The sequence below is a fragment of the Platalea leucorodia genome (assembly GCF_965183815.1).
Source record: "Platalea leucorodia genome assembly, chromosome: 4".
Taxonomy (NCBI): domain Eukaryota; kingdom Metazoa; phylum Chordata; class Aves; order Pelecaniformes; family Threskiornithidae; genus Platalea; species Platalea leucorodia.
The window spans coordinates 62067178-62088415 of NC_138826.1; the positions used below are offsets into that span (position 1 = coordinate 62067178).

Sequence of the window (21238 nt, forward strand, 5' to 3'; positions counted from 1 at the left end):
CCCAGAAATAAGGATTTGAACTGGCTTGTAGTTCAGGTGGTAGGACTTACGTGCCCTTACAAGTTAGGAGTATAACTAGCGATATTTGTAGAGCCTTATGTATGTTTGCACTTGCCCTCATGCAATTCTACGTTGTTAGTTCCTGTATGGTTGCATAAGTAATGGTGTAGGCAGGCTGCTAGTGGCTCCTAATGGTTTTTAAAGAGTCTGTTGTCTGGAATTCAACTACAATGCTTAAAATGCTACTGCTACTGCCACCATTAAAAGAAATCACGAGGAAACCATGGGAAAAAGCCTCATGAAGGCAGCAGCTGAACAATTCCCAGATTAGACTGATGGTTTACAAATGTCTTCTAGTTCACACCTTATTTCATTTAAACTAGAAATACTTTTGTCATCAATGCACAAATTTCAGCTAACTTACAGTAACTTGCTATGCAGTGAAAGACACGATCATGGGGGAGAATAACCACCGTAGCTAAGTTTAGACTAGTACATGGTTGACATGAATACCTGACCTGTGTGTGCTACTCCTGTAAATAAAACATAGTGTCCCTATGTGAACAGAGTTTGTCAATAAATGCCTTGGCCTTTCTTGTAGTCGGTTTCAAATTTCACTTAGTGGAATAGAGGGGTAAGGGGGGTGTCCGTGTGCTTCAAACTGAACTCTCAAGTAACCATGACAAAACTTAGTAACGCTTGCCTTTACCCTCTGCTTTGTGGAGGACTGGCTTTGAAAGATGCCAGCGTGGATATTGCAAACTCGGGTCCCTGCTTTATGGAAGACAGCAGGGGAAGCAACTTGCCAGTCAGTCGTGCCCCTGTTGGTAACTTGAATTGCGTTACCTTGGGTGTTGTTTTTTTTCCACAGTTAAATCCTTTGGCTGTGAGAGCGATGGCTAGCTAGCGCTTCTGTAGATACTGAAGATCTCGAATGCTTCTGCTTTTTAACTTGTTGCCAGTTCAACTGTGTGCTTTGAGGTGAGAGCTAGATGATTAATACTTCAGAGTTACAGAGAAAAACAGAGTCGGCCACCTGAGTATGGTTTTGTGCCCAGTGACGCTGTTTAAACTGGTGAAGGTGCTTTCGTGCTCCGCTAGCTCCCTTTTAGTTTACTTGCTGCACACCCTTTCACCCCTTACCTCTTCATTGCTGGCTGCCACAATAATGTTACAGTCAAGTCCTCCCGTTTTTTGCTGTCCCTAGGTGCTCTACAAATGTGTCTGGTTTTTCTTCTTTCTTTTTTTTTACTATCTATCATCTGGCCCAAATCATCACTTTTCCTCTTGTGCTTCCACATCACACATTTGTAGCCACGTCAAAATCTTTAATGTTAGTTACGACTTGTTTGCGTTGGAACAAGCTATGTCTCCGATTACCTGAACGTATCTGTTTTGGGGTATATTGGAAACGAGAGGAGGCTAAGGAAGATGACGTGTTTTTTTGGTCATCCTTCATTCTCGGCCTAAGTGTTCAACCGCTCGGTTGCGATACCCTGTCCAGTCATGCAAAGTAGCGGTTGTGTCCAGCTGCTTCTTTGGAAAGAGTGAGGGAAGGGTCTGGATCGCTAGGAGCTGGTCAGAGGGAAGCACGGACTACGTTTCTTGGCGTTCATGGATCTTTCTTAAAACCTTGTGTGCAAAGAATTTCATTCCCTTTTTTATTTTGTACGTGTAGCAGTAAATAAAATCCTTTTAATACTTGATCAAAGTGGGTACTAATAGTTTTAAAAAAATGCTGAAATTGGTGGGTGGATGTGTATCTGCGCCATTTGGAGATGCAGGAAACAAGGCAGGCGAGAGATCGGACATGAAACATGACTTTACTCCTAGGAGCCTGTTTCCCGCAAGCAGAAAGTGAGTGTCAAACCTGATGTGTTGTGTTTCTCTGGAGGCTAACCTGGGTGTGTACTGGTATATTGTGTTTCCAGGTGTGTGGTTCTGTGTTGCTGTAATGCTTCTGCCATTGCAGGAACAAGGCGGCTATGTCAAGTGGATGAACTCAACTTTCCCTGCCCTCCTTCTACCCTTTTCAGGTCAAGGCTGTGATTTTGCCTCCACGCGCTTTCTCCAGGATAGCGCTGATCATTACTGCAGCTTAAGGCAGAGTAACGAGCAACACAAACTGGCCCTGAGAGCTAACAGGATACGTAGAGCTTTTTTTAAGGTAGGAATGACTCGACTACTTTTTATTTTTCGCTATATAACAGAGATGAGGATGGAGAGATCTCATTATCAGGCAGAGAAGTGGGATCCAGGAACTGAAATTAATGCCAATAACTCCATGTGGTGAGCTACTGAAAGTGCTACCATATTGCAGTTTAATAATCTGGAGACCCTGGGATGTATAAGCAGCAAGCCACTGTAATGTGTTCCTACCGAAATCTTGATTGACACTGCAAATACAGCCAACATCAAGCTGATCACATCAAATTGATCCACATCAAGTTAAAAAAAACAAACCAACAAACCAAACCAACCCACGACAACCCACCTAAAAAACCAACAGAAACTCCCCACCCAAGTATAGAATATCTGGATTCTTGAGACTTGCTAACATTTCTTACCATTTCCCTCTTGTTCTCAGAGGCTGGGTGCTTTTAAACCAGGTGAAATGCCACGACTTCTAACCACACAAGAGGTGGTGATGAGATACCACGTTCAGGTGGCTCAGATCAAGGCCTCTCCCATTGTGGCTGCTGTGACAGCAAAGCTGTATTGTCTAGGAGTTTCACGGCCTAGGAGATGATCCTGCGTGGCCCGAGAGTGAGGATTACCCTGCACCTTGAAAACAGCACTGCAGCCAAGGCCCAAAGCAATCAGTCACCTCCTGGGACAGGCTGAGGCTTTCCTATGTGTTTGCACTGGGGCAGGGAGGGTCCCTCAAGAAAAAAGTCCTGAGCCAGCCAGCTGCATTACTGTATTCTCAGTCAGGCAACCAGTGCTAAGGAATTCAAACAGGGGCTGGTGCTACAACTCATCTTGGTCACCACGTGTGGGTTTTGTTGTTGTTGTTCAGGTGACCCGGCTGCAAGTACTGTGGCACCTGTGTTGCCCAAGCAACCCAATCCCCAGCCCCACCATGGGAAGGGACATTAGCAAGGTGGTGCACTCCATGCTGATCTGATGCCAGGTGTGGGAGCAGCTGTAGTGGCTAGTAATACAAAAGTTGGGGGGTGGGAGTGGTGTTTTGGAGCAATACAGCAATACTACCTTTAAATGGAGATGTTGCTGTTCCACCAACTCTCCGAGTACCTTCTCACTTTCATGCCGTCTTTACAAGAAAATGAGGAAGCTATGATCCCAAACGCTGGCTGGGCCGTCAGCAGTAGGATCGCTTTCTGCTCTTTCATGAAGAAGTGCGGCTTTTGCACATTGCCCTAGCTGAAAGGTCTGGCTTTTTCGATTGCAGAAGCGCTCTAGCTTCCCTCACTTGTGTCCTGGTGCAGACAGCCTTGTGCTGCTGTTCCCCCACAACTCCTAGGCCTCTAAAATTAAGAAAAGCTTTCCTGTACATGCTTCAAATCTCCTGGCATACTACGCTGTCTTGCTTCTTGGCTTTTTCCTAAGAAGGCAGTATTTCAATTTGCTTAGGGATGTGCAGTTTTTTATGTGATGCAGTTCTAGAGGATATTAAAGAAGACGCAGGCAGAAACATGATGTGTTGGCTCCTCCTTCAGTTTTTTTCCAACCCAAAATACCGGGATTTCAACCTGCTTTCAGGCTAAAATACTTCCTTACATTGGAAATCAGGCCGTCAGCTTTGAGTAGGGCATCTGGCAGAACGGATACCAGATGCTTAAAGTAGTAACATTGTGGCTCTAGAACTTAAAAACTCCAGAATTTATAAACTTTAAAAGTCTGAGGCTGTTTAAAAGACTGTCTTGGTGGGATTTAATAGGAGATTGGATTCAGTGTCTTCAGATGTATTTTACTTGCCCATGAACTTCCTCGTTCTTCCCCGTTGTATTGTTAGCTGAAGTAAATCACTTCTGCTGGCATGGCAGCATGGAGAGAGGGCTTGCACCGGTCACCGGCCACTTCAAGGAACTGCCAGTCCAAGAAAAACAAGGTTTGTGTTGTTATTTTTCTAGCATTTTCCGGAACTCTTCACGCCTCCTTTTGACTGACTTCCTGCTTCAGTTTAACAAAACGATGAGTCTACTTCAATTTAGTGGGAGCAGTAAAAGACACTAAGAAACTTTAGAACGGTGGGACTTGATGATCTTAAAGGTCTTTTCCAACCTAAACGATTCTATGATTCTATGCTTGGTATGCTCTGATGCTTCCCTAAAGCACTGTAGTAGGAGGAAGTCTTGAGTAGTTAAAAAAAAAAAAAAAAAAAGGTGTGAACAGCATGTTTGCGTATGGAAAATAATATTAAGTCTTTTAGAGAAATTATATAGTTTTTTGTAGAATCATAGAATCATTTCTGTTGGAAAGACCTTTAAGATCAAGTCCAGCCATTAACCTAGCACTGCTAATTCCACCACTATACCACGTACCGAAGCACCACATCTACCTGTCTTTTAAATACCTCCAGGGATGGAGACTCAACCACTTCCCTGGGCAGCCTGTGCCAGTGCCTGACTACCCTTTTGGTGAAGAAATTTTTCCTAATATTGTATCTAAACCTCCCCTGGTGCAGCGTGAGGCTGTTCCCTTTTGTCCTATTGCTTGCTACTTGGGAGAAGAGACCGACCTCCACCTCGCTACAGCCTCCTTTCAGGTAGTTGTAGAGAGTGATAAGGTCTCCCCTCGGCCACCTTTTCTCCAGGATGAACAACCCCAGTTTCCTCAGCTGCTCCTCGTAAGACTTGTGCTATAGACCCTTCACCAGCTTCGTTGCCCTTCTTTGGATGCGCTCCAGCACCTCGATGTCCTTCTTGGAGTGAGGGGCCCAAAACTGAACACAGTACTCGAGGTGTGGCCTCACCAGTGCCGAGTACAGGGGCACGATCACCTCCCTGGTCCTGCTGGCCGCACTATTCCTGATACAAGCCAGGATGCCATTGGCCTTCTTGGCCACCTGGGCACACTGCCAGCTCATATTCAGCAGCCTGTCGACCAGAACGCCCAGGGCCTTTTCTGCCAGGCAGCTCTCCAGCTACTCCTCCCCAGCCTGTAGCATTGCATGGGGTTGTTGCGACCCAAGTGCAGGACCCGGCACTGAGCCTTGTTGAATCTCATACACTTGGTCCTGGCCCAACGATCCAGCCTGTCCAGGCCCCTCTGTAGGGCCTTCCTGCCCTCCAGCAGATCGACACTTCCACCCAACTTGGTGTCACCTGCAAACTTACTGAGGGTGCACTCGATCGCCTTGTCCAGATCATTGATAAAGATACTAAACAGAACTGGCCGCTTATAAACAAATTTCAGCTAACTTACAGTAACTTGCTATGCAGTGAAAGACACGATCATGGGGGAGAATAACCACCGTAGCTAAGTTTAGACTAGTACATGGTTGACATGAATACCTGACCTGTGTGTGCTACTCCTGTAAATAAAACATAGCGTCCCTATGTGAACAGAGTTTGTCAATAAATGCCTTGGCCTTTCTTGTAGTCTGTTTCAAATTTCACTTAGTGGAATAGAGGGGTAAGGGGGGTGTCCGTGTGCTTCAAACTGAACTCTCAAGTAACCATGACAAAACTTAGTAAAGCTTGCCTTTACCCTCTGCTTTGTGGAGGACTGGCTTTGAAAGATGCCAGCGTGGATATTGCAAACTCGGGTCCCTGCTTTATGGAAGACAGCAGGGGAAGCAACTTGCCAGTCGGTCGTGCCCCTGTTGGTAACTTGAATTGCGTTACCTTGGGTGTTGTTTTTTTTCCACAGTTAAATCCTTTGGCTATGAGAGCGATGGCTAGCTAGCGCTTCTGTAGATACTGAAGATCTCGAATGCTTCTGCTTTTTAACTTGTTGCCAGTTCAACTGTGTGCTTTGAGGTGAGAGCTAGATGATTAATACTTCAGAGTTACAGAGAAAAACAGAGTCGGCCACCTGAGTATGGTTTTGTGCCCAGTGACGCTGTTTAAACTGGTGAAGGTGCTTTCGTGCTCCGCTAGCTCCCTTTTAGTTTACTTGCTGCACACCCTTTCACCCCTTACCTCTTCATTGCTGGCTGCCACAATAATGTTACAGTCAAGTCCTCCCGTTTTTTGCTGTCCCTAGGCGCTCTACAAATGTGTCTGGTTTTTCTTCTTTCTTTTTTTTTACTATCTATCTGGCCCAAATCATCACTTTTCCTCTTGTGCTTCCACATCACACATTTGTAGCCACGTCAAAATCTTTAATGTTAGTTACGACTTGTTTGCGTTGGAACAAGCTATGTCTCCGATTACCTGAACGTATCTGTTTTGGGGTATATTGGAAACGAGAGGAGGCTAAGGAAGATGACGTGTTTTTTCGGTCATCCTTCATTCTCGGCCTAAGTGTTCAACCGCTCGGTTGCGATACCCTGTCCAGTCATGCAAAGTAGCGGTTGTGTCCAGCTGCTTCTTTGGAAAGAGTGAGGGAAGGGTCTGGATCGCTAGGAGCTGGTCAGAGGGAAGCACGGACTACGTTTCTTGGCGTTCATGGATCTTTCTTAAAACCTTGTGTGCAAAGAATTTCATTCCCTTTTTTATTTTGTACGTGTAGCAGTAAATAAAATCCTTTTAATACTTGATCAAAGTGGGTACTAATAGTTTTAAAAAAATGCTGAAATTGGTGGGTGGATGTGTATCTGCGCCATTTGGAGATGCAGGAAACAAGGCAGGCGAGAGATCGGACATGAAACATGACTTTACTCCTAGGAGCCTGTTTCCCGCAAGCAGAAAGTGAGTGTCAAACCTGATGTGTTGTGTTTCTCTGGAGGCTAACCTGGGTGTGTACTGGTATATTGTGTTTCCAGGTGTGTGGTTCTGTGTTGCTGTAATGCTTCTGCCATTGCAGGAACAAGGCGGCTATGTCAAGTGGATGAACTCAACTTTCCCTGCCCTCCTTCTACCCTTTTCAGGTCAAGGCTGTGATTTTGCCTCCACGCGCTTTCTCCAGGATAGCGCTGATCATTACTGCAGCTTAAGGCAGAGTAACGAGCAACACAAACTGGCCCTGAGAGCTAACAGGATACGTAGAGCTTTTTTTAAGGTAGGAATGACTCGACTACTTTTTATTTTTCGCTATATAACAGAGATGAGGATGGAGAGATCTCATTATCAGGCAGAGAAGTGGGATCCAGGAACTGAAATTAATGCCAATAACTCCATGTGGTGAGCTACTGAAAGTGCTACCATATTGCAGTTTAATAATCTGGAGACCCTGGGATGTATAAGCAGCAAGCCACTGTAATGTGTTCCTACCGAAATCTTGATTGACACTGCAAATACAGCCAACATCAAGCTGATCACATCAAATTGATCCACATCAAGTTAAAAAAAACAAACCAACAAACCAAACCAACCCACGACAACCCACCTAAAAAACCAACAGAAACTCCCCACCCAAGTATAGAATATCTGGATTCTTGAGACTTGCTAACATTTCTTACCATTTCCCTCTTGTTCTCAGAGGCTGGGTGCTTTTAAACCAGGTGAAATGCCACGACTTCTAACCACACAAGAGGTGGTGATGAGATACCACGTTCAGGTGGCTCAGATCAAGGCCTCTCCCATTGTGGCTGCTGTGACAGCAAAGCTGTATTGTCTAGGAGTTTCACGGCCTAGGAGATGATCCTGCGTGGCCCGAGAGTGAGGATTACCCTGCACCTTGAAAACAGCACTGCAGCCAAGGCCCAAAGCAATCAGTCACCTCCTGGGACAGGCTGAGGCTTTCCTATGTGTTTGCACTGGGGCAGGGAGGGTCCCTCAAGAAAAAAGTCCTGAGCCAGCCAGCTGCATTACTGTATTCTCAGTCAGGCAACCAGTGCTAAGGAATTCAAACAGGGGCTGGTGCTACAACTCATCTTGGTCACCACGTGTGGGTTTTGTTGTTGTTGTTCAGGTGACCCGGCTGCAAGTACTGTGGCACCTGTGTTGCCCAAGCAACCCAATCCCCAGCCCCACCATGGGAAGGGACATTAGCAAGGTGGTGCACTCCATGCTGATCTGATGCCAGGTGTGGGAGCAGCTGTAGTGGCTAGTAATACAAAAGTTGGGGGGTGGGAGTGGTGTTTTGGAGCAATACAGCAATACTACCTTTAAATGGAGATGTTGCTGTTCCACCAACTCTCCGAGTACCTTCTCACTTTCATGCCGTCTTTACAAGAAAATGAGGAAGCTATGATCCCAAACGCTGGCTGGGCCGTCAGCAGTAGGATCGCTTTCTGCTCTTTCATGAAGAAGTGCGGCTTTTGCACATTGCCCTAGCTGAAAGGTCTGGCTTTTTCGATTGCAGAAGCGCTCTAGCTTCCCTCACTTGTGTCCTGGTGCAGACAGCCTTGTGCTGCTGTTCCCCCACAACTCCTAGGCCTCTAAAATTAAGAAAAGCTTTCCTGTACATGCTTCAAATCTCCTGGCATACTACGCTGTCTTGCTTCTTGGCTTTTTCCTAAGAAGGCAGTATTTCAATTTGCTTAGGGATGTGCAGTTTTTTATGTGATGCAGTTCTAGAGGATATTAAAGAAGACGCAGGCAGAAACATGATGTGTTGGCTCCTCCTTCAGTTTTTTTCCAACCCAAAATACCGGGATTTCAACCTGCTTTCAGGCTAAAATACTTCCTTACATTGGAAATCAGGCCGTCAGCTTTGAGTAGGGCATCTGGCAGAACGGATACCAGATGCTTAAAGTAGTAACATTGTGGCTCTAGAACTTAAAAACTCCAGAATTTATAAACTTTAAAAGTCTGAGGCTGTTTAAAAGACTGTCTTGGTGGGATTTAATAGGAGATTGGATTCAGTGTCTTCAGATGTATTTTACTTGCCCATGAACTTCCTCGTTCTTCCCCGTTGTATTGTTAGCTGAAGTAAATCACTTCTGCTGGCATGGCAGCATGGAGAGAGGGCTTGCACCGGTCACCGGCCACTTCAAGGAACTGCCAGTCCAAGAAAAACAAGGTTTGTGTTGTTATTTTTCTAGCATTTTCCGGAACTCTTCACGCCTCCTTTTGACTGACTTCCTGCTTCAGTTTAACAAAACGATGAGTCTACTTCAATTTAGTGGGAGCAGTAAAAGACACTAAGAAACTTTAGAATGGTGGGACTTGATGATCTTAAAGGTCTTTTCCAACCTAAACGATTCTATGATTCTATGCTTGGTATGCTCTGATGCTTCCCTAAAGCACTGTAGTAGGAGGAAGTCTTGAGTAGTTAAAAAAAAAAAAAAAAAAAAGGTGTGAACAGCATGTTTGCGTATGGAAAATAATATTAAGTCTTTTAGAGAAATTATATCGTCCAAATCATCGATAAAGTTATCAATACAGAACTGACCCCTTATAAGAAGCTCTTCCCATCTTAGACAGTCCTGCTTTGTATATTCATTACATAGGTAAGTATTGGGAGACTGTGTATTTCAGAGGTGAATATACATCGTAAAATAGGAGGTATTTAAATTGTCCAATTGCTCTTGAGTTCACACAGCCCAGAGAAGATATTTTATTAGAGATTTGAGCAGTGCTAAATAACAATACTGATAGAAATCTATCTTTTAATTCATCACTTTAAGTTGAGGGGAGAGCATTTACATGTGCGTGTTGGTCATAGGTCAACATCTAGTTGTCCTGGTCAGCTCTCTGATTCACCAAACTGATCTTGACATGGCATACAAATATTGACAGGGTGGGTCCAAGGTAGTGTCAGAGGCGAAAAGGAATGTACATGACTGACTAACAGGAGAGAAGGAAGATATAAAAGTGTTAGTTTTGCCACTTGAAAGCTATTCTCATCGAAGACTTCTTGCTAACACACCTGCAGGTAAGTGAAGTACAGAATTGGTCTGTTATATCACACTGGGGATAAACAATATGGAAGAAAATCAAGTTTTGGTGGAAAATAATGAAAGAAGAAAAAAAAAAAGTCTGTTAAGCATCAGTGAGCTAATCCTAAAGTGATGAGGTGTCTATCAATGGGAAATACTTAATGCTAGTGCTAATGATGTTTTATAAGAAAAGGTGCTGTGAAGTACTTTGTCATTGGACTGATAGTTGCATTCTTAACAGGGATGGTATAAATTGTTTTTGTTTTTCTGAAGATTTATTGTGCTGGCAAAAAGAAAGGGGATCCTCAGTACAAGATACCAGATTTTCCTTTACGTTTTGTTTGCAGTTATGTGGGGTGAAGTGTGTTTATTATTTTTAAAACATGAATAAACACAAACAAGTTACATGTTGATATATATATACACATACATATATATATACATACATGTACACATATATTCTCTTTTACTACAGTGCTTTGCTTCAGAAGTAACTTAAAAGGAAGAGGTTTTTTTTCCTTGGAAGAGGAGTCCTTCTGGAGCTGAGGACATGGAGGATGGTTTGTATCCCTTTGATCCAGTTAATCATCTCAATATAGTCAGCTGAAATGGGCACATCTCTTCAGCTTCAGGATATAATACAAAAGCAAGGCATCACAACTGAATTTTGACTACTTTGTAGACAGAATGAGCAGCAGGATTTTAACCACAATGCAGAGCTTTTCTTTGAGTATTAGTTTCTGTGGGGTTTATTAAATTTGTTATTTGCATGGTGGTAATGCTTTATGACTGTTAACCAGCTCAGTGGTTTTTAGCAATAAGTGGTGCGCTCCTTAGGCAACACCAGCACAAACCTTTCTGTGTCTCACTTCAGTGTATTTTCTAACAGTTAATTTGTATGTGCAGTATATAAACAAATATGTCTTCTATATTTCTGTTTTCCTTTACCCAAATACTCTGCCTTCATTCCCCATATTACCAAAAGTGCAGCAATCAACAGTGTGTTTTCTGTAGCATGAGCCGGTTTGAATTTTCCTACTAATTATGACCTCTTTATTTGGACCCACTCAGAGAGTCATCCATGCGTACGCTTAGAAAAGAAAGATTTGTGTATGTTCCTAGCTCGTCTTATGGAGGAGTCTCCGGAGTGTCATGCCCCATCTGTCGAGGTACGTAACAGGCTATCATTGCTAGGAAATATTTTTGCTGCTTGTTTTACTGAGAATTATCCTTTAAAATATGCAATGACATCCATCAAACGAAACATTTATAACACAAACCTTTATTGTGTGATTGCTGCTTTTGTGGCTGAGTGAATCTGGTGAGTTAGGTGGTCCATTCTAGTCTTGTGTTTTAAAAGTTGCTGGTAATAATCAATGCTGTTAAGCTTTTCACTGTAATCTGATAAAGTTACATAAAGATACTGGATTCCTAAGTATTGATTAATACCAGTGTTTTCATTTCCCATCACTATGGCATATCACTGAGGCATACCAACATGCCCTAATTGTTAATCAACCCCATAATGGAATGGCAGGAGATTTCCAGGGAAAAGTGGCACTGTCTTGTGTTTGCTTTCCCTACTTGAAAGATGGGGATAAAATGATGTTCAGTTGTCTACATGTAGGGATATTGTGAAGATTATTTTGTGTTTACCTGTGATTTAAAATAGCAAATCATTTTTGTGAGACAGTTGTTGGCCTCCCTCTGTCCTTCCTGTGGGTACTGAACCAGATTCAGTTGCTGTTCCCAATGATCCTGGTGATGCATATAGTTTCAGTCATTTAGCCAGAGCTGTCATCGCTTTTGGGAATGACACAGAGCAGGTGAAACACCCAGGTAAAAGTATGTTCATATATTCAAATTGACAGCCTTGTCAATAGCTAGAATAGTATTAGACAGCATGGACAGTGGTAGTGTGTTTCCTCCTTGGAGTCGTTATTAACTCAGGGAGTACAATTCTTCATGTGAATGTCTCTGAAGATATTTTAATACTTTGTCCATTTATTTTATGAGAATAGGGCATATCACAGGTAGTAGCAAGCCCAGCATGCAACTCTGCCTTTTGTATGCCAGACTTTTTCAGTGTTGTGAGTCTTCCTCAGATGCATCTCAGCAGAGCTGTAGGCTGTGAACTCATTCACGTGAGGAACAGTTAAGGGATGACATTCGGTAGGCGAGAGAAAACAGAAACCTTTCTCTGCACTAAGCTTGGCTGTAGCAGCGGTAGCTTGTTAAGCAGAGCTCCTTAGTCCTTTCCTCACAGGATGAGAGTGACAGGCTTTGCAGTTCAGGCCTGGACGGTGCTTTAATGATGGTGGAATCGGTCCCAGACACTCTAAGGGCCATTGTGCTTTTCTGAAAGAAGTAACTGAAACTCCTATTTTATCATTTATTCATGTTCTCATTTCCACAGTGAAAATACATCCTAGCTTTATTTTAGCTTTGAATATGAAAATTAAATATTTTATCTTCAACTCCGCACACTGTTTTGCTTGTGTAAAAAGCTTTTCCTACTCCAGGTTGTCTGAGAATGGTTTATAAAACTATAGATTAAAGACTACATAGTGATTAAGTTAGCAGATAACAGTAACAGTGATGGTTATACTTTTAAAAACTTTAAAAACTACTTCTTATATATTACTGAATTTATAAACAGTTGATCTCATATGGGATCTAATAAAAACAAACAGCTTTGAATGTGTAACAGTGGAATCATAGAAATGAGCTGAAATCATCTAATCCATTTTCTTGCAGTGAAGCAGTATTAAGTCTAATTAGACCACCCTTATCAGATACAGGTGTCTAACCTGATCTTCAAACCATTTTATAGGAGCGATTTCTCAACCTTCTTATGTGAAGCTTCAGTCTTTCTGCTAAATTTTTGTGTTTTTTTTTTTTTTTTTTTTTTAAACCTCTAAGGTTGTTCCTTCCCTAGATTCTCCAGTGTGCTTGCATTTTTCTTAGAGTAGGACAAAAACCTGATGTGACACCCCTTTAGATCGAGTAACTACAGCTGTGCAATTCCTGTAAACGTCTATCATACATGGAGGTCAATAGTAACGTTGTGCTATTGGCCTGTTGAACTGTAGTTCACAATAGTCTCCCGACTCTTTTGTGGCTAGCAGATTTCTATATTGTATTTTCTTGTTCAGTTTCTGTTTCCAAAGCAGGATCTTGCTTTGCTTGGTTTTGGTTTCATCTTGTTGCTCTGCAGCCTTTTCTGTATTCTTGTTTGCTCTCCTTTCCTGTCGTGTAATGTAACCATGCCTCCTTTCATTTTCTTCCTGCGTTTTTATATATACCCTTTTCTTTTTGCCTTTTGTATCCCTTGCTAGTGGAAGTGTCTGTATTTTTTCATTAATTTAGTCTTTCTAATTTTAACAGTACATGCTATACTATTCCTTTATGCTCATTCTTCCTATTGCCTTTACTTCCTTTCTTTTTTTCTGATTCTGGTTTTGATAAAGATCTGTTGGTACAACCAAAGTGGCCTCATGGTGTTACTGACTTTTCCTTTACATCAGGATATTTTAGTCCTGTTTCTCTTCTACTAAGTCAGACTCTCATAGTCCTTGGATTATTTTTCTAAGAGACTTCCTAACAGTTCCTTAAATTTGCTGATATATATCTTTCTGAAATCATTATCATCATTCTGTTCTTACAATATCCTTTCCTATGTATCACATCATCATAATTTTTATTGGAATTACTTTCCATTTTCAGATTTATGGTCATTTCTTCTGTGTTAGAATCAAATGTAAAATATCTGTTTTCTCATTCATTGCTGTAATGAAAATAGGCTACGACATGTTTCCAGAGATGCAGGTGTATCCTGAACATGTTACTTTTCTAGCTGCTATCTCCAATAGTTAGTTTACCATTATCAAAAGATCCTTGAATGCATCAGATGATGATTGCTTAAAGGATTAAAAAAAAAAAAGACACTTCATCCTTTTACCTTTTGGTCAGATGATCAGTAATAGATCTCTGTTAATATCACTAACACTACTTTCTTCACTCTTGCTTTGCTTAATGCTATTATTTCTTTGAGAAATTGACAGAAATACATGTTTACAGTCTTTTTGAAAGATGTTAGTGAATCCCAAAACTGGTGTTGTTTTCTGAAAAACAGCGCAAGGTATTCAATTCCCATGCAGACATCCGTCGGGGCAGGTGGAGTGGCCCTGCGTTCAGTGAAACGTTCCCTGTAGGTGTTCCTGAACCTCAGAACAGTTGAATCCAGAGATGATCACCTAGAATAGATTATTCCAACTACTTCCGTGACAGAGAAGACAAAAGGTTTCCATTTCAAATCTAAGTTACTCTGTGATTGGGGTTTGTTACCATGGAGTGCATCTACTAGACTTGTAGAAGGGCTGTACCCAGCGACAGGATAACTTACTTTTTGCACTATTGTAGCAACAGTGGGCATTAGAATACCTGCCTTTACATGAACGTACAGAAGATTTAAAGAACCTGGACACTCATCATTGATTTTAATACCACTGTCTTTTTTTTTCCCCTACCACAGCTAATATAGTCTTTATAAAGAACAAAGAGAGATATATATGTGTGTGTGTGTGTGTGTATACATATATATATTATTGGAGAAATTTGGCTAAAAGAAACAAATACTTCTGAGAGTGTTTTAGGAATCTGTAGTTTGATCTTTCCAATTGATTCCAGTTTTGGTTTCATGTGTCTCTTAATTGGAGCAGCACTGGATTTCTTGAGAACTAATGCACAGAAAAAAATCAATTCATACTAAATTTACATTAACTTTTCAGAAAGAGAAGTTGTGATCTAAAGATTGTGGGACTAAAGAGCAGTTATATGTGATACAATGTGGCAAAACCTATAGTGTATTTCTGAATCTGTATAAAGCATGCATGCATGTAAAATCAAATCTGCTGTGAAAAATAAGCTTGCTTTTTTTCTCTCTTCAGTTCAATAAGACCGGGATTGTAATATGTGAATCGGACAGAGTACACAAAATGGTAGCTATGAGTTTCTCCAAACCTGGGTTGCATGCTGTACAGCAAATCATTCGGTATCTTCCCTGTTCTTTGCGTGACTGCACTGTGTATTTGTCCAGGAAACCATGCACAACTTGTACCGCATTCCTCATTCAAGGTATATAATACATTTTTAATCAATCTGTGTTAACTGCAGTTCTGCCTGAATAAGAAGTTCATAAATGACCCCACTAAGCATCACGTCTAGAAAAATGTTGTACGTGGCTCAGTCCAATAAATCTCTCCTTAGTCAAGTAATCCTTTTTTGTGCAGATAGCCTCTTAGAAATAAGTACGACTGCTTGCTTGGGAAAGGATTGGCAAACTGTGGGAGAGCATTTATGAAAGTGAAGTACCAGTTGTTGCAGTAGTTCTATACTCAATTCAGATCCCATTGCAATGGGAGTGGTTTAAGCTCTGTGGGTAACTATATAGGTTTGGGATTCCAGTATGTCCATAGAATTGCAATGCAACAGAAAATTGGCCCACTGTTTTAAACAAAAAACATGTGAACTGAATGTCCCACCCAACTGTATGGCACTTTAAGTGACTTTCAGTGTTTGTTTTTAGGTTCAGTTTCTTCAGTCTATTACTGGCCAATGGCACCTGAAAAAAAGGGAGACGATTCAGTGGTTAAGGAAGACAGTCAACAAGCTGACCTTATGTTTCTTAGGAGTCATATAAGTAGCAGTGTGCTCTTACCCATGACAAGCTTTGAAACTGTGAAAATGATTGCAAAAAAAATACGATGCGAAGGACAGTTGAACAAAAATTTTAAGTTGCTCGATGATCAAACTAAAGACTTTGAAGAATATTGTTCACTGTTTAACATACGCAGCTGCAAAGATACATGTGTCAAGCGGATCAAAAATGCTTTACATTGCTATGATTTTTTACGGAATTGTTCCCAACTTGAGATAGAATCTGAGGAAAATGTTCATCGACATGCTTTGCAGCTTTGTTATTTTTTAGCAGCAAGATCTGGTAAGTATATGAGAGTATATAAAGAATAGTAACTAAATATAAAGAATGGATTCCTGTATATTTATTTTTTATTATTGGTGTTGTTTCATTCAGCTACAGCAAAGAGTAAATATTTCACAACATATGTGCGTATCAGAGAAATTGGCATGCTTTCCTAACATGACTGCTAAAATATTTTTCATTAATGTATTTACTACATTAATAGAATATTATTGTTTATAATGTTTGTTGCAATACTGAACTTAAACCTAAAGCAGAAGATGGAAACACATATTATAGAAATATAGAAAAGAATATTTTATCACTTCATCCATTTGGGGGGGAACAATATTTTTTATATATATATATATATATGTGTATACGTGTGTGTGTGTGTATAAATTTAAACAGTCTCAGTATATTGTTAATGTACCTAGGTGGACTTATAGCAAATCTCATCAATGGAAGATCTTATAACCTTTTATATTCTGTTATCAGGATTTTCTATCAAGTTAATAGTCTACAATTACTAATCAAAGAGTAAGTGTTCCTTGAGTTAGATGTTAAGTTGTTGTGTTCTTCTGAAACCTGACATTTGTTGTACTTGATAGTAGCTATGCCTCATTGTGTTACTGTGTATGGGTGTCTGTCTAGAATTGGATAATGTATATGCATGGATGGATTCTTTCAACATATAAGCAGTCACTTATGGCTTCCATTTCTATATCATTAAAGCAATATATGTTAATCTGTAAAATATGTTTTTAAGTATGAAAAAAGTATGTTTTTTAAGTGACATGAAAATCTTTCTCTCTTCTAAAAGATGATCCAAACCGAGGTGTGGGGTGTGTTCTCTACAGTCAGGATGGATATTTTGTAAGTAGATTGAATTCTCCAACACTTGTAAAATTTCTGTTCAGTGCTCCAAGGGGTGCAGTTTATTTGATCCAATGTAGACATGTGCAGCGTAGATGTCTGCTTCTGAGCTATTGGCCCTAGCTCCCCTTTGTAGTTGGTGGAGATCTAGAGTGTCATTCATCTCAATCCAGAGTCTGGAACCGGTCAGGTGGACCTGTCTTTTCCCTTGAATATAAAGGGAGTCTAGGGTGACTAGTTCAGGTGTAGACATGTAAGAAGTTAAGGGAGATGAATTTCCCTCATGAACACACTCTCCCATAATAAATATGCTAATAGTAATGATAATATTTTATCATTTAACTTTACAAAAATAATCCCTGAGGCCCACTAAAAAGGAGAATCCTGAGTTTCTTGCAAAGGTAGAGAGACAAAAAGATGGTGATGAAATTGATGGAGACCAGTGACCTCACTGGATGTGAAAGCAAAATTAGCTCTTCACTGTGTTAAAAGGCACAACATGATGAGGTGGTAAGATGCTTGTGGCAAACTGTTAAAGCTGATTAAAAATCTGATATAAATAGCCATAAAAACTTAGAAGTTGTGTGCACCTAGAAATATATAGACAGCATATATTTAGGATTTGAAGCTGTATTAGTATATGGTTAAAATGTTGCTGGTGTTTGGAAGGGTCTGGTAGATCTTGATTATTTTATTTCATTTGTTTTTTTGGCAGTTTGGGGCAGGTTATAATGGATACCCCATTGGCATATTATATGCAAACTTGCCCTGTGCGGGGAGAAGAAACCAAAGGGCTGGACAAGCAAAACGGGAATTTGTTCTCCATGCTGAAGCAAATGTTCTCCTATACAGGTTATTGTTACAAATCTAGTAATGGAGTGACTTCGCAGGCATTCTTTATGACAATAGATGTGAATAGCGTGCAGTGTGAACAAGTCAGTGGCTAACCATGCATTTTCTCTTTGACCTTTCCATCTGTTCTTCATTGATCCAGTTTCAAAGACTTAACATTTTAGAGCTCTGAGCTTACAATCAACATTTTAATGTGTGCGTTTCCTCTCCTCCACCCCCAGAAAGGAGTGGTACCATCTTGTATTCCCACACTGCCATCATAGTCGCCCAATTTCATTGTGATGAAGCTCTAAACGGTTTTTGAAAGACACAGTTTGCAGCATTCTGCCTGGCAGTCTTTTTTGGTGGTACTTAGACTAGCAAGAGTAGTGTCAAATCAGCCAGATCCCTTAAGTCTCTAGCTGTCAATAGTTGGAGAATCACTAGTCTGTAAAACCATATGGCTCGGAATAGTAGCACTTCTATATACACAGAAGTAGAGGAAGCAACAAAGATCAGATATTTGAAGGGAAAATCAAGATGAAATAGGAAACTTGGGGGAGGAGATAGAGAGTAATCAATCTAATTAGAAATAATAGTCTTCAATGAAAACACTAAATTTATTTTAAATAAATGCAAACATTATATTTAGTTTTACCTTTGCAGAAAATGAATTAATTGTTCATATACATATATTTTTCAGATCAAAGGCCAAAATAGAAGAGAGTGATGTTCTTTACTGCATCAAACCTCCCTGTCATGACTGTCAGAACCTTTTGAAGGATGTGAAAATCAAGACAATTTATTGTGTAAAAGAATCATCCACAAAAAGTCATGAAGTATGCTTATGTAATATTATTTATTTATTGTCATAATGTTTATTGTCATAATGTTTTATATGTTTGGGGGCAGGGGGGTCAGTTTATTTATAGTTGACTTACAAACAAACACATCAGTTCTTACTCTTCTGTATAGGAGAAGAACTATAGCAGATCATCGCCTATGAGGTGCTTCATCCTTTGTACTCATATACAGCTGAAATTTTATGGCTTGCTTTCTGCCTTGGAAATCTTTACACTCAGATACTTCTAAAGTCAGGAAAGGAACAACTTACTTGTTTTAGGATCTTGCACTGGGAAAGTCCAGTCTCCTGTTCAGCTATATCTGCACGGCAGAGCTCTGGAGTGCTCCCTGATTTTGCATCTGAATGCTTATTCTGGCTGTGCCTGAACTCTTATGATGGTGAGACGTGGATATGTGTCTTGGTTGCTATATGCAGGAAACATGGGCATAAATGCTGAGGGGAGCTGTGACATGCTTCATTAAGACCTCCAATATGAAGGAGTACTTCTGTCCTGCATTGCACACACTGAACTTTTAATCCCTCAGGGTAAATGCAACTATCTTCGTTCTAAGTCTCACATTCTCATATTTGAAGTGTCTGATGAGTTTGGCTTCACTGTTGACAGGTCTGTGCCAAACAAGGTATTTTTGGCTCCATCACAAGATATAGCCCTCCATTTAGTGGAAAGAACAAATATTTTCTGAGTTTGCAGAGGAGTATTATTCCTTTCAGAGAAGTCCCTTAATTACTTAACAGGCTTTACTTTGATGTAATTTAAATCAAATAATTTGTGTATGGCTTTGGAAAAATCTTTCTGAAGGAAAAGGTCTCAGTCTTGGTTCAGGCCCAAGTATTCAAATAATGTCCATATTCTAGATTACAGTCTACCCCTATAAAGACAAACATGGCCAAGGTATTCAAAGTCTTCTTTGCCTTGGTTTTTACTGCCAAGATTTGTCCTCAGGAATCCCATGTCCTGATACCAGTGGGAAGATGTGGAGCAATGAAGATTTACCCTCAGTAGAGTAGAATCTGGTTATGGAATATTTAAAGAAGTTGGATGTACACAAGACCATGAGACCTATCAAGAAGGTGACTGGGGGTAGTTAGGATGGATTTATGAAAGGGAAAACATGCCTGACTAACCTGACATCCTGACCAGCTTGGTGGATGAGTAGAGAGCAGTGGATGTTTTTCAACTTGATTTTAACAAGACTTGCAATACTATCTCCCACAGCATCCTCATAAACAAACTGATGAAGTGTGGACTAAATAAGTGGACAGTGAGGTGGATTTACAACTACCTGAACTGCCAGACTTGGAGGGTTGTGATCAGCAGCACAAAGTTCAGCTGGAGGCCCGTCCCTAGTGGTGTACCCTTGGGGTGGATAGTGGGATCAAAACTGTTTAATATTGTTATTAGTGACCTGGATGATGAGTCAGAGTGCCCCCTCTGGAAGTATGTAGATGATCCAAAACTGAAAGGAGTGGTTGATACGCCACATGGTTGATTCAGAGGGACCTTGACAGGTTGGAGAAATGGCAAAACAGGAACGTAATGAAGTTCAAGAAAGGGGAATGCAAAGCCTGTGCACCCGGAGAGGAACAGTCCTATGCCCCAGTACAGGCTGGGGCTGACTGACTGGAAAGCAGCTTTGCAGAAAAGGACCTGGAAGCCCTGGTGGGTAAGTTGACTAGGATGCAGCACTGTTCCATTGAGGCAAAGCCCAACAGCCTCCTGGGCTGCATTAGGCAGGGCATTGCCAGCAGGTTGAGCGAGGTGATCCTTCTGGTCAGCACTGGTGAGGCTGTGGTTGGAACATTGTGTCCAGTTCTGGCCTCCCCAGTGCAAGAGAGAGATGGACATGTGCGAGCGAGTCCTGCTAAAGGCCATGAAGATGATTAAGTGAAGGGAGCATTTCTCATATGAGGAGAGGCTGAGAGAGCTGGGACTGATCAGCCTGGGGAAGAGAAAGCTCAGGTGGGATCTTATCCATATGTATAAATATCTGGTGGGAGGGAGTAAAGAAGACAGAGCCAGACTCTTCTCAGTGGTGCCCAGTGATGGGACAAGAGACAATGGGCACAATTTGATATAGAGGAACTTCCACTAAAACATAAGAAAAAGCCTTTTTGCTGTGAGGGTGATGAGCACTGGAACAGGTTGCCCAGAGAGGCTGTGGAGCCCTCATCCTTGGAGGTACTAAAAATCTAAGTGGACAAGGCCCCAAGAGATCTGCTTTAGTTCACCCTGCCTTGAGCAGGACGTCTGGACTGGAGACTTCCAGAGGTGGCTCCCAACCTCAGTGATTCTGTCAGTGCCTTGTTTATTAGTTTGCTTTTAAGTTGTTTTTTTTTTCCCTTTTAGGGTGACCTAGATGATTTAAAGAAAAACTTTGACTATCATGAGGTAGGTTTGCATATTGAAGATTAGACTCAGGGCTGTATTACTAAAAAGTATTTTTGAACATTTATATAATAAAAGCATAGAATAGTTTGTTTTGATATGTGTCGTCCTTCTGGTTTGCCTTGTTTATTTGGGTTTTTTTTCTGTTGTTTTTAAGAAGCACATTTTCATTAGATGGAAAGTTCATTAAAATCTATTGAGTGTTCATGAACCATTTGATGTTATGTAAATATGTATTCACCTGAATATACACATCAGAGCTTTTCTGTCATTATTTTGAACTCCATCAGTAGTTTTGGGAGCCAGTCATTCCCAGATATCATAAAAAATAATTCAGCAGGTAGAAGGCAGGTCAGAAGTGGAAGCAGATGGTGTAGAAAAGTATTGCTTCACTTTTCAAGATCCATC

At 41.0% G+C, this 21238-nt stretch overlaps 1 protein-coding gene across 1 annotated transcript; it reads left to right on the forward strand.

Moving 5' to 3' along the window:
• Positions 1–8969: 8969 nt before the first annotated feature.
• On the forward strand, positions 8970–20857 carry LOC309589719 (cytidine and dCMP deaminase domain-containing protein 1-like; the record flags this gene model as incomplete). Its single annotated transcript, XM_082310196.1, has 8 exons — positions 8970–9033; positions 10964–11061; positions 14842–15028; positions 15480–15893; positions 16696–16748; positions 17464–17600; positions 18283–18418; positions 20792–20857. The coding sequence occupies 8 exons, from the start codon at positions 8970–8972 to the stop codon at positions 20855–20857; spliced, it is 1155 nt and encodes a 384-aa protein (XP_082166322.1).
• Between the last annotated feature and the right edge of the window lie 381 nt (positions 20858–21238).